The 16268-nt window shown below is 38.8% G+C and overlaps 1 protein-coding gene across 9 annotated transcripts in view; it reads left to right on the top strand.

Moving 5' to 3' along the window:
* Sgce (sarcoglycan epsilon) overlaps positions 1-15408 on the top strand; it is a 69778-nt gene extending 54370 nt beyond the window's left edge. For 3 of the 9 annotated variants that reach the window (XM_048436877.3, XM_085683773.2, XM_048436906.3), the window contains 5 exons: positions 293-319; positions 1001-1189; positions 12118-12161; positions 12999-13033; positions 15123-15408. In XM_048436877.3, the coding sequence (XP_048292834.1) occupies positions 293-319; positions 1001-1189; positions 12118-12161; positions 12999-13033; positions 15123-15173 (346 nt within the window). In that variant the 3' untranslated portion in view covers positions 15174-15408. Of the gene's footprint in view, positions 1-292; positions 320-1000; positions 1194-12117; positions 12162-12998; positions 13034-15122 lie in introns of those variants that run through there. The other 6 variants (XM_085683775.2, XM_048436887.3, XM_048436916.3 and 3 more) reach the window with 4 other exon arrangements.
* The last annotated feature ends 860 nt before the right edge of the window (positions 15409-16268 follow it).

Below are 16268 nucleotides of genomic sequence, written 5' to 3'. Positions count from 1 at the left end.
AATCCTCCATTCTTCATGTAGCTGATTACATTATGTCATGGAGTTTATTTCAATCAAGAGCTCAATTCTTAATCTCCATTTTTTTCATTTTCTGTGTGTTTCTCATCAGTATTCCATCGCTGTATGTGTATTCATCCCGGTAATATTGTGAACCTGGTGGCAAATGCTGCCTGGTTGCCTTTGAGTCACAACATCAGCACTTCCCCATCACACAAGGTCCCATGAGCATATAGTCTTAATGTTCCAAATATCAATGCTATTATTTAATTCATAAATTTTGTTTTGTTTCTAGGGAAAAGAGAAACATGCAAACCCCAGAGTAAGTGTCTTCTTTCCTGTTATTTTCTTTGCCATTGTTTCTGTCACCTCTCAGTTTCCCACCATGCTCCGTACGTGTGTCTCATGCTTTCTTCACATTCACCATCGTTCATAGTTGACGTCACCAACCAGAAAGCTGCTTTCTAAATAGAGGTTTAGGATGGGTAGACACAAAAATTAAACAGGGCTCAAAACCTAAGGTAACCTAGATAAAAAATTAAACCTAAATTATTTCAGATTCAGAATATTAACGTGTCATTTATATTATGTGATTTCCCAACCTGCATTTCTATAAACCAAAGGACAAATGGCAAGGCCTTTCATACATGTTTTCCTGAATCTGTAGTAATAACCTTCCATAAAATGAAACTCCTGGGAGTATTTATAAATGCCCCCACCAGAAGCAATAATATAAAAAGCTATCCTAGTCTTAATCATAGAAATAAATAGATAACTAGCTGAGGCTCGGGCTGTAATGTTAACATAGTCCTTCATAGCTGAGTTTAGCTTGAGACTTAAATAAAGATGTGTTAGATGTATGTTTCTCTGAGCTAGTTTATAGAACACCCCAATGCAATAATGTCTAATTTCTTTTTAAAGAAACTGTCTTTTTTCAAGTTAATACTTATTAGGCTAGTACATAATTTTAAATATGTGTTGTTTTATCTCTTCTTTTATGTAGTATCCAACTTGTCCATCACAGTTCTATTCAGAAATCTACCAAGGAGCTTCGAGACATGTCCAAAAACAGAGAGATTGCATGGCCTCTGTCTACACTCCCCGTGTTTCACCCCGTGACTGGGGAAATCATACCTCCCCTGCACACAGACAACTATGACAGCACCAACATGCCCTTGATGCAGACACAGCAGTAAGTATCCATGTGTAGGCACAATGCCAAAATGCATGGGTATTTTACTAATATTTATCAAAACCATTCCATTTAGCTGTTACCAGTTTTGTTCATTTATTATTGGAGTACACTATAGCATAATATCACCACTTGGTCTGACATAAATGTAAGAGAATTATTTTCTAGATGTTTTTATTTAGTAATAAAAATGCATCAAAATTAATATGTGAGAAATTGACACTGGTAATAATCTACATGGTTATCCTAAGATGAACTCATTGTAAAAAGATAGGCATAGACTAAAGCATGACAATCACATTGTTTCTATGAGGTGATGGGTTTGATTTTTCTTTTAACTTTCACAAAACTATAATCTAAACTATTTTTTCTGTATGAAGAATTTGTGGGCCAGGAGTAGTGACACATGCATTTAATCCCAGCACTAGGGAGGCAGAGGCAGGCAGACTGCTGTGAATTCAAGGCCAACCAGGTCTATAAGTGGTGTGGGAAGTCCTTCTGTATATGTGTTGCTTTTATTGATTAATGAATAAAGAGTCTGTCTTGGCCTGTGATAGGACAGAGTAGAGCTAGGTGGGGAAAACTAAATTGAATGCTGGGAGAAAGAAGGTAGAGTGAGGGAGCTGCTATGGAGACACCAGAGGGGGAAGTTGCGAGCTGACAGCTAGAACCTTGCTGGTAGGCCATGATTCTCATGGTAAAATATAAAATAATGGAAATGGGTTAAATTAAGATGTTAGAGCTAGCCAATAAGAAGATAGAGCTAATAGGCCAACCAGTGATCTAATACAGTTTCTGTGTGGTTATTTTGGGTCTAAGTAGCTGAGAACAGTCAAGTAGCCTCCTACTATATGCAAAAACTAGTTCCAGGACAGGCTTCAAAGATACAGAGAAACCCTGCCTTCAAAAACAAATAACAACAACAAAAAGTATGTGTGTATATGTTTGTACATCAAAACAAGCAACTCTGATTTGAACTTTGAACATATAATTTTTATTTGATTTGCTTTCTTAAGGCAGAGTTTCATGTAACCAAGCTGGCCTTGAACTTCTGTTCTTCTTTAGCTATGTAAGTGCTGGAGGTACAGGCATGCACCCACATGTCCAGATGATCATACTTTTAGTTATAGCAAACCCCTCACACCCCTCAGAGATAGTGGTCGGAAAGCCAGGAGGGACACTGTGAAGGTTAGATGTTGGGGAGGAAAGGGAGGAAGTTTACATGCTTAGAAACTAGACTTTGATATATGAAGTGGTAGATGAATCTGTCATTCATTCCTTTAGTATGTAGTTCCTTTTTACCTTATAATAGAATGAATTAAATTGCGTTGCCCAAGAACTAGAAGCCACAACTGTATTTTTGTACATGTTCCTATTTTTCAAAGTGAATGGTATGGAGACACAGAAAAACCTCTCAGTCTTTCTGACCCTTACTTACACACACACACACACACACACACACACACACACGTACACACACGTACACACACACACACACACGTACACGCACACACACACACACACACACAGATATAAAAGTAAAACCTGTTTAAACTTTATCTGAGAATCATTCTGGAAACATTTTTTCCATTGAGAGTGCTTATTTATCGTTATGGAAAATTTATGTGCTAATAAATAAGTTCAAACAATAATCATGTAGAACAGTATAAACAGCATGACTCCATGCAATTACCCAAACACTCTGAAAATCTAACATAATTGTAAATATTTTCTTGAATGTCTAACATCATCTACTTAGAGATGGTTGTATAAGCTCAGGCTGTGTGTGTGAGTGACTAATTTAAGTCTTTCAATGGTGGTCAAACTTTCCATTCATTTGAATTAATAATTTTGGAAATAATTATTATAGTAGTGATATACATATGTAAATTTTACAATATTTAATTTTAATGTAGAGACTGTATGTACATTTATGTTTTCTTTATAAAAGTTAGTGGCCCATTGTTATAGGCTATTCTAAGACCTCACTTACTCAAATTAGGGACTGATAGAAAAATCAGTATTTTTAGGAATATTGTAATAATTCTCAGCTTATTCATCTATCCAATTTTTAGATGAAAAGTGAAAGTAATCTTTTTTATTCTCAGAATCATACTTGATATTTTAGTACTGTTTCTTACATTGTGTAGAGGGCCAAAGAAGTGTTCACAGTATTCAAAACATGAAGCTATGTATGCTTGAAAATCAGACTTTTGTTGGTTTTACTTTTTTTCCCACTTACTATTTTGGGGAGGACTGCATGCCATTGTGCTCACGGGGTGGTTAGGGACAACTTGTAAGAGTTAGTCCTAGGGATCAAACTCAGGGCATTACCCTTTGTAGCAAGTACCTTTATGGGCTGAGCTATCTCACTGGATTTTTCTTGAATCTGTGGAGAACATTCTGAATTGCTAATTGCAGAGAACACAGGTCTGGAAATGTTTGTGTTGATGACCTCACGATACTCTCAAACTTTAGAGTGCAGCGGCGGTTGCTTACTGTGGTGTGTTTAAGAACTTGACTATGTGTGACACAGTTAGGCTTGGTGAGTGAAGTCTCAATGAGAAGGGGAAGGCTGCTGCCACTTTAAAAGATACCCTTTCCAGTTATATATCTTGAGAATAGCAAGTATTTCCTTGAAAAATATTTATTTTTCTTGTGCCAAAACAGGATACTATACTCTTGCTACTGATAGATATTTCTTTATCTATCAGTATTTATAAAACCTTCTCTCTGGTTTATAAGTCCCTGTGTCTCGCAGGCCTTCTCAGAATCCACTAAGACCCACCATTATGCTGACCAGCTCTTTGCAAATACAATAGGTTATTACACTGAACTTGGAACAATTTCAACGTATATGTGTTTTGAAGTCCAGAAAACCTTTGTATTATTCCTATTCCTGCTAATGGAAAAGCTCCATTAACTAACACTTCTATATAAATGGGGTCCATAGATAATTGATGATGTTCACAGTGATTGTTCTGAGGCACTGTGGGATCATCAAGTGTGCCTGACTCATCAGAGGAAAATTAAATTACATTCGGTGTCGTTTCAGTGTTGAGTGTATATTATCTTTCTTTTATTCTTGGAAATAGATAATATGTGCACGGTCTCTATGGTAACTTCCTATAAGCCAGAGTATGTGATTAACCTCATTTTCTAACTATGCCTGATAATAGGGAATTTATTGTGTTAGATTCATCAACACTTTTTTTATTACAAAATTCAACTTTTATGCTTTAAACTGAAAATCATTATTTTTTTTAAAAAGCTTTATTTTAGCATCAAGTAGGCACAAATATTTTGGTCATTTGGATGGAGCTGAGTTTTCAAGGTGAAAATGCAGTATTTATTTGAGCAAGCTATGGTCCTCATGGCCAGGTGTGTGCCCGGATGCTGCTGCTTTGTGTTGGCTCATCAGCCCCTTGTGAAAGGGCTGGCGTGTCAGCCTCACGTATCCAAGCGCACCAGGCTTACCCAGCTACAGGATTTCGTATTTATTTCTCAGATTTGGTAGCAGGAATAGTCAGGCAAAGTGAGATTATGTGAACTTATCAGTAAAACTTGGGAACATTCAAAGCTTCCCTTCAAGGCTGCATAGAAATTAATTTGGTCTTTTAAACAAGTTAACACATTTGAGAGGTATAGAGCTCTCCCAACAGCTGTGTAACTACAGGCTGCTACTGTTATTACTTACATGGAAATATCTGCTTTCTTTGATACAATACTTCACAGGGCTCGAGACTAACACCATAAATTACCCTGTTTAAAAAAAATAATAAGCATGATCCTTTGTATGCGATAACTTTAAGACACCAACAATAGACAAAGATAAATGCGGTCGGTCAGGGTGGAGTATTTACCAGTTCTGCTATCTACTTCAGATAGATAGTGTGTGATCATTGACCTCAGAGGTACTGAGCCAGCTCCCAGGCACAGGGACATCAAAAGAAGAAAAGCAGCAAGATCGGCAGGATCGGGAGGCATGTCACATGCTCAGCAGAGGGGTGCATTTACCACAGTTTCTTTTGGAGGTGCACGGATAATAGAGCCTGCAGTTGCTTTCAGAACTTCCTTTCATTAACACACTGTGGTTCCGGGGACAATGGCGCTTTGCTAGTACCTAGTCTGCCGACATTTTTTTTAGATTTTTCCTAGTTTTCCAGTCATGTCCTTTTCCTCTTCCAACATTTTATTAAGGGCACAGTAGTCACCACGTTTCCTTAGTGCCCACTGCACGGGTACCTGATTGCCCTGACGGGGTGGAGAAGGACTAGCTAAGTGTACTGAGGAGTCGTCCCTCCCCTCCACCTGGTCACACGTGCTGCTTCCCCCTTTGTCGCCTGTATCTCTCAATGTATCTCTCATTTCTACAAACTGCCACCGGCAGTTTCCTTAATACAATTCATTTCTGGAAATCACATTTTAAAATAATTCTGAAATGAAATTGAGGTAATGTGTTTAACTAGAGGCTTATCCAAAACTCTAGAAGACACTCTTTATAGCTAGAAGATTAAGTTCTAAGTCGTAGAATTTTATGTCCTCACGTTGGAGACAATCGATCTAACACCATCTCCATACCATGGTACTCAGACCTCTTGGAGCTTTTCCAGTGAGGAGCTGAGTCCAAAGTCTGGGTTTGGAGGCGAGTAGAAGCACACGTCCCTAAGAGCAGGACCATGACTGCAGATTCGCGTTTAACAGCTTAGAGAATTTAGGGATAAGGCTGAGAACTGCAAAGCCTCTCGGGTCATCCTAATGGGACTGCAGTAAGAGTGTCGATGGCACAGACATCCTTCCACCTGAAGTTTTCAAAGGCGTTTTTTCTAAGTTCCCCCAAAGGGCATGTTTGCAAGTATGAAATAGGACTGGATTTTATCTATAGAGTTTAGGTTGTTTGTGAATATATGTGGTTAAACGTTTGGGCTTTGCACCAAATTCTTCAACTGCTTGAAGGAAATGCTGTGCAGAAGTGAGCAGTTGGTACTGACTTGAAAACAACGGCCAAATGAGAGAAAAATGTCGAACTTTAAAACTAAAGTAAATAAAGGAATAAAAGTACCTTAATTGTGGTTAATATACGGTTTTATGCCTTGGAAAGCAGAGTGGAGACCCCAAATACTGAATTTTCTAGAGGCCACTGATTTATTTTGAAGTGTCTAGGAGTTGTGCTACTCCAGGCAGACGGTCCACTTCCTCATTCCTTTGTAACCAGCTCCACAGCCCCTGACCTTTCTAGGCGAATCCTCTTCCCAGAGGACATTTTTGTAATGGAGCACATGGGGAAATGCCTCTAGACACTTTCCTGCAACACTTTTAACTGGCTGTCCAAAAGTTGTCCTCATCTATCATACTAAACCTAACATCTAATCCAGGATAACTGAGTGCCCCTCAGACAGGCTCTGCTCAGACCCTTTTGCAGACCAACAGCCGTGAGAGCACAACTGAGCATTAAAAGTAAAGCAAGTAAGCTGGTTTAGCTTTCATCTGAGTGTCTTCCATTTGTCTTCTCTTCAGTGACAATGAAAACCAAGTTGTCAAGGTAAAATTCTACATATAAAAAGTGAAGTTTTAATGAAAGTTACCTGTCAGTTGAAGCTGGCTGCTCCTGCAGGCCAAGACTGCAGTGCTACTGTGGACAGGATCCATCAGTTGCCAAGGATAATGCAGAGGCATTTATTTTTTAAATGTTTTTTAGTTCTTTAAGTATCCACCAAAAGTGATGGACTCGTTGCTTCTTGATGGATTCGGGTCCTCTTGGCTTGTTTCTACTGCATCAGCTTAAAGCTGTGATGAGTTTGCTTCTGGACTCGAACAAACACAGGAAAAACTGAAAGACAGGTGGAGGCGAATTCTTCTTTTATGTACCATATACAATATAGAGTTGATTTTAATTAAAATGTCTTCACATTTAAAACCACGACGGTGTTTCCGTATCCTGTGTGGCCTTCCCTTCTATCCTCTTCAACCTTGTTTGTTTGCTTGTTTGTTTTCACAAAAAAGAGTTGTAGGTTCAAGTCATCATTTTCAAGGAGGAAAAAAATGAAGGTTTGGCATTATCAGTTTTGCTGAAATAACAGGAAAATTTCCCAAATAAGATAACTGCTACTTGTTGCTAAATGTCTCCATATAATTTTAAAAGACATCTGCACACTGAAGGTCATTTCCTTTCGATTCTGGCATAGATTCTGTGCCTTTATGCAAATCATTTTGTTTTTTGCGTCTTCAATCAAGTAGCAGCATAATCGGTTGATAATCATGCACCTTACTCGTAGAATTACTCTACAGGATAGCCGACAATGTAAATTACCTTCAAATAGTTATACAAACTATGAATAATTGTGTTCTTTCCCAAATCACTTATTTACTAATTTGAAAATTATTACCTTTGCTTTCTTAAAGAATGAAGCTTTGCAGTGACTAATTCGGACAATTTTCTATTTAGATGCAGGCAATTAATGGCAATAAAATTGGGAAATAATTAATGTGAATAATTTAGAGAATTACAGTTTTTCTTAGCTTTCTATATACTGCTGCAGTTTACATATTATAACCCTTTCATAAGTCCATTAATAACTTAATTACTCCGAATGCTCTTACAGCTTTATAAAGGTCCTTTCTTTGAAGGAGTCTAGGTACTCTGTTTGAAGTTGGCCCCACTCTCCTGCCTAATTGCTGCTAGTGGCCTGTTTTCTACAAAGATGGGCATGTTCCCATGTCCCCCACGGCTCTCCCTTCATCACAGTGCAAGAAGAGTCCGTTGTAGGCAGATTATTCAGTATGCCTGCTGCAGCGCTTTTCTGGGCACCTCCCTACTCTCGGTGGCACACAGGACCTCCCAGAGACCAGGTGAACCAGAATTTGCTCTACACCCCAGGCTGGCCTCTAAACCATGATCTCTAACCATGATACTCCTGGCCCCTCAGTTTCCTCCGTGTTCACAAACAGGTATGAATGTCCAAAAGTAGCTCAGCTTTTTTGATATTGTTTAGCCTCTTTGCACAAGTGAGCTCTTTTTATAAACTCACCTACAGTTGTATTTGCAGGCTTGGGGGGATCATATATATCATCCAATCAAGTGCAGTGTTAGTTGCTTTGAACCCCCAGACTAATCCAGGTATACAAATGGCTCTCTCATGTACCTTTTCTACATTTCTTATAAGCGTTTAAGTTCTTTAACAATTTCTCATCACTCATCCAAGAGTATTTTGATTATAAGTTTGACTGTACAGTTAAAGAAAAAAAATCATGAAATAACAGGCATGAATTGACAGGCTCTAGTTTTTAAACAATATGTTCCACTGACAAAATGTGCTGTGGGGTCCCTCAAGAGTGTGGGATTACAGTGGCCTTATCCCAACCCTATTTTTTGAATTTAAGACATCCTTCATCTATAGCCTTTGGGAAATCGCTGTCTTTGACCAAGTGCCGGAACGCTCATACCCTGGGTTTCCCCTTTCCTCTGTGAATTTTGTTAAAGTGTTGGTTTAATTTGTTATTAGACGAGGTGTGCCTGGAGCTAATAGAGAAAGAGGAATTCTGTACAGAATGTGGGGAGGTGTAGAGCAGTTTCAGATGCAGACTAGACCCATGTCCATTATGCCTGAGGATCTGAAGTTCCTCCACCCCTCATCCCAAGGGCCCACGTAATTGCATTTTGACTTGTGTAATAAAGGTCTCTGCTCTTCACTGTTAAATGCACAGCTCATCTCTTCATGGTTTCTAAATCAGTCTTTTCACTTTTGTGACCCAAACCAATATAAATACATTGTGTGAATTTCTGAAAGAAAACAAACCAAAAGACATATTCCTAAGCCACATGAGCATAGGCATGCTAAAACCTAGTAGCAGAAGAGGGGGTAATCGCTGGGGTGAATTATCAGACAGTTTCCTTGAGTGCGAATTGATGTTTGTTTGTTGTTTCCTCAACAATGTATATTTTAAGTGGTACTTGACTTTTTTTTAATCAATTAAAGGCATTTAGTAGAGATTATGAGTTTAGGCTAGGCATACTTCTTTAATACCAGCATTCAGCTGAGGCAGGTGGATGTCTATGCGTTGGAGGCTAGCCTGATTTACATAGCAAGTAAAAGTTTGCTCAGACAAACAAAAACCATTGGAAGCTTTAAACAGCAATCAGCTAGAAGGTGCTGTCTTCACTTCCATCATTATATATGCTTTTCTTCTTTATTGTTGGTGATGTGTACATGTAGATGTGTGTGTGTGTGTGTGTGTGTGTATGCATGTGCACATGTGTGTTCAGTGTTCAGGCCCAAGGTTGACATAGGCCTTTTTTTTTTTTTGAGACAGGGCTTTTCTGTGTAGCCTTGGCTGTTGTGGAGCTCTCTCTGTAGACCCCAGGCTGGCCTTGAACTCACAGAGATCTGCCTGCCTCTGCCTCCTAACTGCTGGGACTAAAGACATGTCCCACACTACCACCCAACTGGGACTACTTTTTTTAAATTGCTCTCAACCTGAGGTTGAGGCAGGGTGTTCTTTGGAACTTGGTGCTTAGTGTTGGGTAGTCTCTGGACCATGGTTGACTAATTTGCTTCACACATTCTTGGTTCCCAATCCCTGTCTCCAGGTCATTGATTATAGGAGGATTGACATATTCACCCAACAATTTTCACAGGACTCTGGAGATCCAAACTTTGGTCCTCATGCTTTTGTGGCAAATACTTGACCCACTAAGCCGTCTGCTCAGCCTCTTTATTTGGAACATAAGACTTGTCTGGCAGGAATGATTCAGATCAGTGGTTTTCAACCTCTTGGTTACTAGACCCCTTTTAGGGCTGCATGGGAGGCACAGATCCTAAGCAGGCGGGCTTCCCACCTCCTTTGTTATGTTTGATGCATCACAGTTCTGTGTGTAATTTCATCTGAAAGGAATCACACTGCTAAAGAGAAACTAAAAGCTTAGACAGTCCTTACCGCATAGGATGGGTTGACTCTGGGTTTTATTCCACCTGCAACCTAAATTGTATTATCTCATGGACAATATCAGTTTATGCATCTACATGTTAACAAATATGTGCATATTACTTGAGTCTTTGTAAGTATCTCACTTCTGCATATAGTCATTCAAAAAATTGTTGCATGTTTCTTCCCTTCTAGAGCTATTAACAAAATAGGATGGTTCTTACCAATAAGGCAATTTGGGGCAACAAAATAGCATATGCAGAGAAATATAATGGCAATCAGCACACGTCTAAACTAAATGGCCTAAGTATCATCTAATTTAGGGGTGCTTAGAGAGTGAAAATGTGTGGAAGAGGTCTTATTGTTTATGTATCTGTGTGTGATGCATGTATATGCATTGTCACATATGCGGGTACATGAAGAAAGCATGTGTGCATGTGGGATTCAAGGCTGATGTTAGGAATCTTCCTTGAGAACTCCATCTTGTTCACTGAGGCAGAATATCTCCGTAGAAACCAGAACCTGCCAATCCCTAGGCTAATTACATCCCTCCTCACCAGAGGGAAGCCCTTGTTTCTGTCTCCCTAGTGTTGGAAGTATGGGCAAACTGACACCTACCTGGCATTTATGTGGATGCTGGGAATCTGAATTTTGATCCTTATTCTTGTCCAGCAAGTGATTAATCTACTGAGCCATCTCCCAGACCCCCAAAGAGGTAGTTCCTAAGGTGTTATTTTTTAATTAAAATAATAGTTCAATAGTTGATACAGTCATATGAATCTTACACTCATGAGTAATATGTATCCGCTCTATGCAATGTATATTTAAAAAAAAAAGAACTAATAAGATGATTCAGTGGCTAAAAGTACCTGCTGCCAAGGTGTAAATGACCTGAATTTGATCCTTCTGACCCGTGTGGTATAAGGAGAACTGACCTCTGACCACACCCATGCCGTCGCGCACATGCAGTGACACAACACACACAGCCACACTCTAAAATACGTCTGCTGGAATAAACTTAAAATTGAATTTGCAAAGACAACTGCAGGCTCACTGAGTTTTTTGTTTTCTTTTTTTTTTCAAACAGGTGGGGCTTTCTGTGTCGGAGGCAAGTTTATTTATCTTTGTGTGTGTGGGTGGGTGGAGGCACAGGTAGTTTTCTGACTGCCTGTGGCATACTAAAGAAACCAGAAATTTGATTTGCTGATAGATATAAAGAAGTATTGAGGTGTTTGTTGCAAATTTGTGTCTTGAGAGAACATATGACAGCACTGAACATTTTAAGGGAGAAAGAATTTGAAAAAAGAAATACATCTGACCTATCAGATATTCCAAGGGAGAAATGAAAGTATAGAAGAAAGGGACAGATTTAACCAAGACTGAGAAATGTCCAGACATACCAACTGATTGACTTTGGGAGGAGAGAGAAAGGTCAAGGGTGAATCATGTGTTCTCACTAGTCCAGGTGGGAAAATGACATTCCTTGGCATGAAGATCCAAGACCACACTTGGGACATAGTGAACAAAGGTGGTGATATACTTTAAAAGACGTTACAACATACCAGTGATGATGATGATATGAATGCATTGCATATATACATATCTGTATGCATAGATACATACCTGTTCTGTGATCTAGACCTAGTTTGAAATTGTACAGATCAATAATTCAGTTTCTGGAATCACTGTTTGCATCTTTATCCACTGTGTTTAGTTGTGTGATCTTGGAATACTAAGGCTATTTCCTAATGTAAGAAGATGGAAAGGAAGACACTTTATCTTAGAGTTGTGAAGGAGTTAATATAGTCTGGTGAGAGTTTCATGGACATTATCATGCTGTTTGTCTTCCTTGGATTTCAGTTTCTTTGTGTGTAAGCTCTAGAGAGGGGAGCTGAGAACATCATCTGGGTCCTGTCTCTCCATGCAGGTTTCCATCTTAATGTGAATTATTCTCTCTTGACAAGTGTGAAAGCACACTTTTGCTTAATTGTGTTAATCATTTCTAGGAACTTGCCACACCAGACTCAGATTCCCCAGCAGCAGACTACAGGTGAGTACGGAAATGCTGATGTGATGTTTATGAATGAAGCTAATATATTAAAAGATAGTCATAGTACTATAGAATTGACGACAGTTTTATCCTCATCATTCCCTAATTAGACTTAGAACCTCAGGATAATAGCTTCGATTATTGCATAAATTGGCATCAGAGTGACAAAGGATAAATGATCTTAGAGTGTAGCATCCATGGAGGTCCTGACTAATTAAGAAAGACTGAGTTCAAGTCCCTTTCTCCAGGGGGTTGGGGATACTCCCTATTCTTCTCCTTGGTATAAAAGGATTTTAGCTTGGATGGGTCCAGGATTTGTCTCAATAAGTGAGCAGGTGGAAACTGACTCACAAAGGGAAGCCATTGTGACTAGTCACTGAGCCTTCAGATGATCAATAAGAAATGGCCTGGTTTTAAAACCCTTTTAAAAGGCCTTTAGAACATAACCAGTGACAACAAGATGGTGGACAATTCTCCCTGGGGCTGTTATGTTTCCCCAAAGCTTGCTTTCTTTAAGTTTATGTCTTTCAAGTGTCCCTAAAAAATTTCCACAGCCAATTATTTCATTCATCCCTCACTTACTCATGATTGTCTCCTAATTAGTGGTTGATTCCTAGTTCTAATTGCCAGGCAACCAATAATGCCTTTGTTCCTCTTTTGGAAACGTTAAAGAAGTTCTAAAAGTGTAAGTTGAGTGTGGAATTCTGAGTATGAATAGTGGCTTTGTGGTAGGAGAGCCATTAAGTGAGTCTCCCAGAAATGTCAGCCACATGCAGAAATGTGTTGGATGTTTTCATTCAGAATTATTTTCTTTATTACTGCTTTCGGGAATTTAAGGAGATTTTCGTTTGACAACTTTTCAAAGATTTGAGGCAAGTATAATAAAGGTTTTTTTAATCAGATTTTAATTATAAGATGATGTTTATCAGAATTGTTCCTACAGTTTTGATTGCTTGCTTTAATTAAATGCTAATGTGATCAAGCAGATCATTCAATATATTGATGGGTAGTGCAATTCTGTAAATATTCAGGAGATTGATAAAAAAAAACAAGCTACATGTCACGGAAAGAAGAAAGTTTTCAAATTCTTTATCTCTACTAATGCCATGCCTGTATTTTTAAAGAGGGAAAAATTAAAAGGAACATGACTGTAACAAAAGTGATACAGCCCCTTCCTTTCCAACCACCACCAAGGTCTCTTTCTCCTGAGATGTCTGTTTTCTGATTCTTTCTTATTTGAGGCATGCAATGAGTTAAAGTCAGATAATTTCTGTGAAAATCCTGACTCTATATTGAAACTTGTAAAAATCTAGATCTATATCCATGTGCATACTTGGAGAGAATAGACATCTGAATTGGTGTTGTCAGGGATGGTGTCAGTAGTTCATGGCACTTACTGTTCTCAATACTGGGGTGCTTTCTCTCGCCCTGATAGAAGGAGCCCTTAGAGCTGAGTATGCGTGATAAGAAAAGGCTTCCCCTTGGATGGCTTTAGGCTGCTCAGTTTCATTTTCAGAATTATTTTTCTAAGAAGGTTTAGCGGCCAGGCACTTTTGTTGAGGTAACTTCTTGTTAGGCCTGTCCTTCTGCCCTCCTGTTTCCTTGTATTTTTTCTGCTCCTGTTATTGACTAGAGGACGCTGTCCTACCTTTAGTGTTCCGTTGCTGTTGTTTTCTCATTGAGCCTCCAAAGGGTCTGAGTGTCAGGTAGAGAGACCACCCTAGCATTTTTAGAACTCTGAGACACTGTTGTTTCAGCCTCTCAGACATTTAAAACTAAATGGAGCTAGGCCTCCCGGGAAGGGAGCTAAGGGACAGTTATATCCTATATTCTATTCATTTACATTAAAATGTTGTTTTTCTTGGCTCCCAATTTATTCTGTTCCTTCTGCAAATACATGGCTTTGGGCCGATTGTGTATTTTCATGAGTACAGTTGAGCTGTTCTGTTCCCTCACTTCGCTCATCCTAGCATGGTGTGGAGGGGCAGATCTCTGCATGATTATTATGAAGCAGTGACAGGCTTTTTCTTTACGAAAGAGAGGCACTCGTGTGGTCTCCTGGAGAGCAAGTCATTTTGTTTGTAGCCCCTAAGTGGACTTTACCAGCAGAAAGTAGGTCTGCAGCTTGTCTCCTACAGCCAGTTGCTTTCTGTTAAATTTTCATCACAAGTTTAGCAAATAAGCTAGCTGGTGACGCGGATGCTGGGCCGGAGCACTGGCTGGGATAATAGGGCAGGGAAGGGCAGACAATAACACTCCCTTTTGGACTGGGTCCAAGACAGTAGGCTTCATGTTCTTTCTGGGTCTCTCTTTTACTCTGCCCTTCCAAAACATGTGGTATTTTTTAAGCCACCATTAAAAGGTACAGTCAAACACCCCGCAGTCAACCTCATTCTGCTTGTTTATTGAGGGAGAAATTTTCAGACTATAACTTCTGAGAAAATAAAACATTGAAGCCTGGTTCAGGAAAAAGTTGCTAATTCAGAATTAATCCCTTCTTTTCTTCCTTCCTTTCTTCCTCCCTTCCTTCAAAACCAAACATAGAAAAATAATGTAATATAATTATTTTAAATTAAGATGATAGAAAAATCATCCTTGCAACCTAGGTTTTCAGGTATGCATGTATGGTGTGTATGTGTGTGTGTGTCCTGTATATAACATGAAAGTAGAAGTCTGCTGGGGGCAAAGAAGGGGCTGAGTGGTGTAAGGAGGACCCCACGGATGGAAAGGAGAGTACAGAAAAGGTGATAAGGAGCCAAACAGGAGCAACGTACAAGAGGTACATATGTGGAGGTATAAAAACTCACCAATTTTTACATTAGCTAGAAATTTGGTAATGATATAATATAAACACTGTACTCAGTTTAAAAGAGAAATTTGCTTGTAATAATTTCTTATGTTCAAAATCTAGATATAGCATACCCTGCATAATTCATGCTCATATTGTCATCTTGATTATAGGTAAATGGTATCCCTGAAGAAAGAAAACTGACCGAAGCAATGAGTTTATAATCAGCAACACAGCGTTATGTCTCATTTCCTTTCTCTCCCAATAATGCATGAGCTTTTCTGACATCAGTTATGCATGTCGACTGTATTAAGTATATACCAAATACTACAACATATCTTTTATTTACTAATGTATTTTTTTGTACTTAAAGCATTTTTGAAAATTTATAAGACATCAGTGACTTTATATTTGTTACAATAAAAAATGATCTTTAAAATAAATATTAATGAAGTCTAATGTGCAGTGAAATTTTCTTCAGAAAAAGTATTTGATTGCCTCCTGTGTAGAAGAAATCTATTAGTTGCTAGGAGCAGGACTGTTCCATGGGATTTTTATTAAGTGCTTCTTATGACTTTATAAATTGTGTTCCAAGTGAACAGCCCATTTAAATAATGCGTCAACTCCTGTGAACTGTACAGCCTGTTGTTTCATATTGTACTTCATAGAGTGCTCACGCCCATGTTATGTAGGGTGGCCCAGGGTGTATACTTGGCTTTATAGCTGGATGTTTGCAAGCCAAGGGCTGCTCCACACAGAGAGAACAGTTGCTAACGCGTCAATTAGCCCTGCGGTGTCCACTATGGGAAATTTCATGTTCCAGGTTTGGCATTTTCCTCATCCAATTTTGTTTTATTGCATGACTACAACACTGTTGGTTAATCAGCTACTTAACTGTTCAGTTAATGTATTCTTACAGAAGACTTTTAGAAATTTACCTTTAGTAACTGAGCTAAGTCCTAGTAAAGATAAGGTAAGTCCATGTAATATTTCCCAAATAATTCCTTTTCACTTTGGATCATTAATTTCCAGATCTTACATCTTTGGGTATTAAGACAGCTGATGTGATCTATAGGATTAGCATCTAGTGGACATGTATTGTTTAATCTGACAACCAGACACAATTTCCTTTGGAAAAAATATACCTGCTCAATTGTGGAAGCACTTCTACATGATAAGTCTTCCACATTGACTCTTCCTTGCTCCCAGGGACTCTCTGGGAATGAACCTCTGATCCCACTGAGTCATAGTATTTTGTTCCCCTGAATGCAGGGACTGGTCATGAGATACAAGTCAGGAAGAGCCCTCTCAGATTTTGG

Source organism: Myodes glareolus, chromosome 25 (genome assembly GCF_982192425.1).
Source record: "Myodes glareolus chromosome 25, mMyoGla1.1, whole genome shotgun sequence".
In the NCBI taxonomy this organism is placed as follows: domain Eukaryota; kingdom Metazoa; phylum Chordata; class Mammalia; order Rodentia; family Cricetidae; genus Myodes; species Myodes glareolus.
This window is presented reverse-complemented; position numbering and strand designations above follow the sequence as displayed.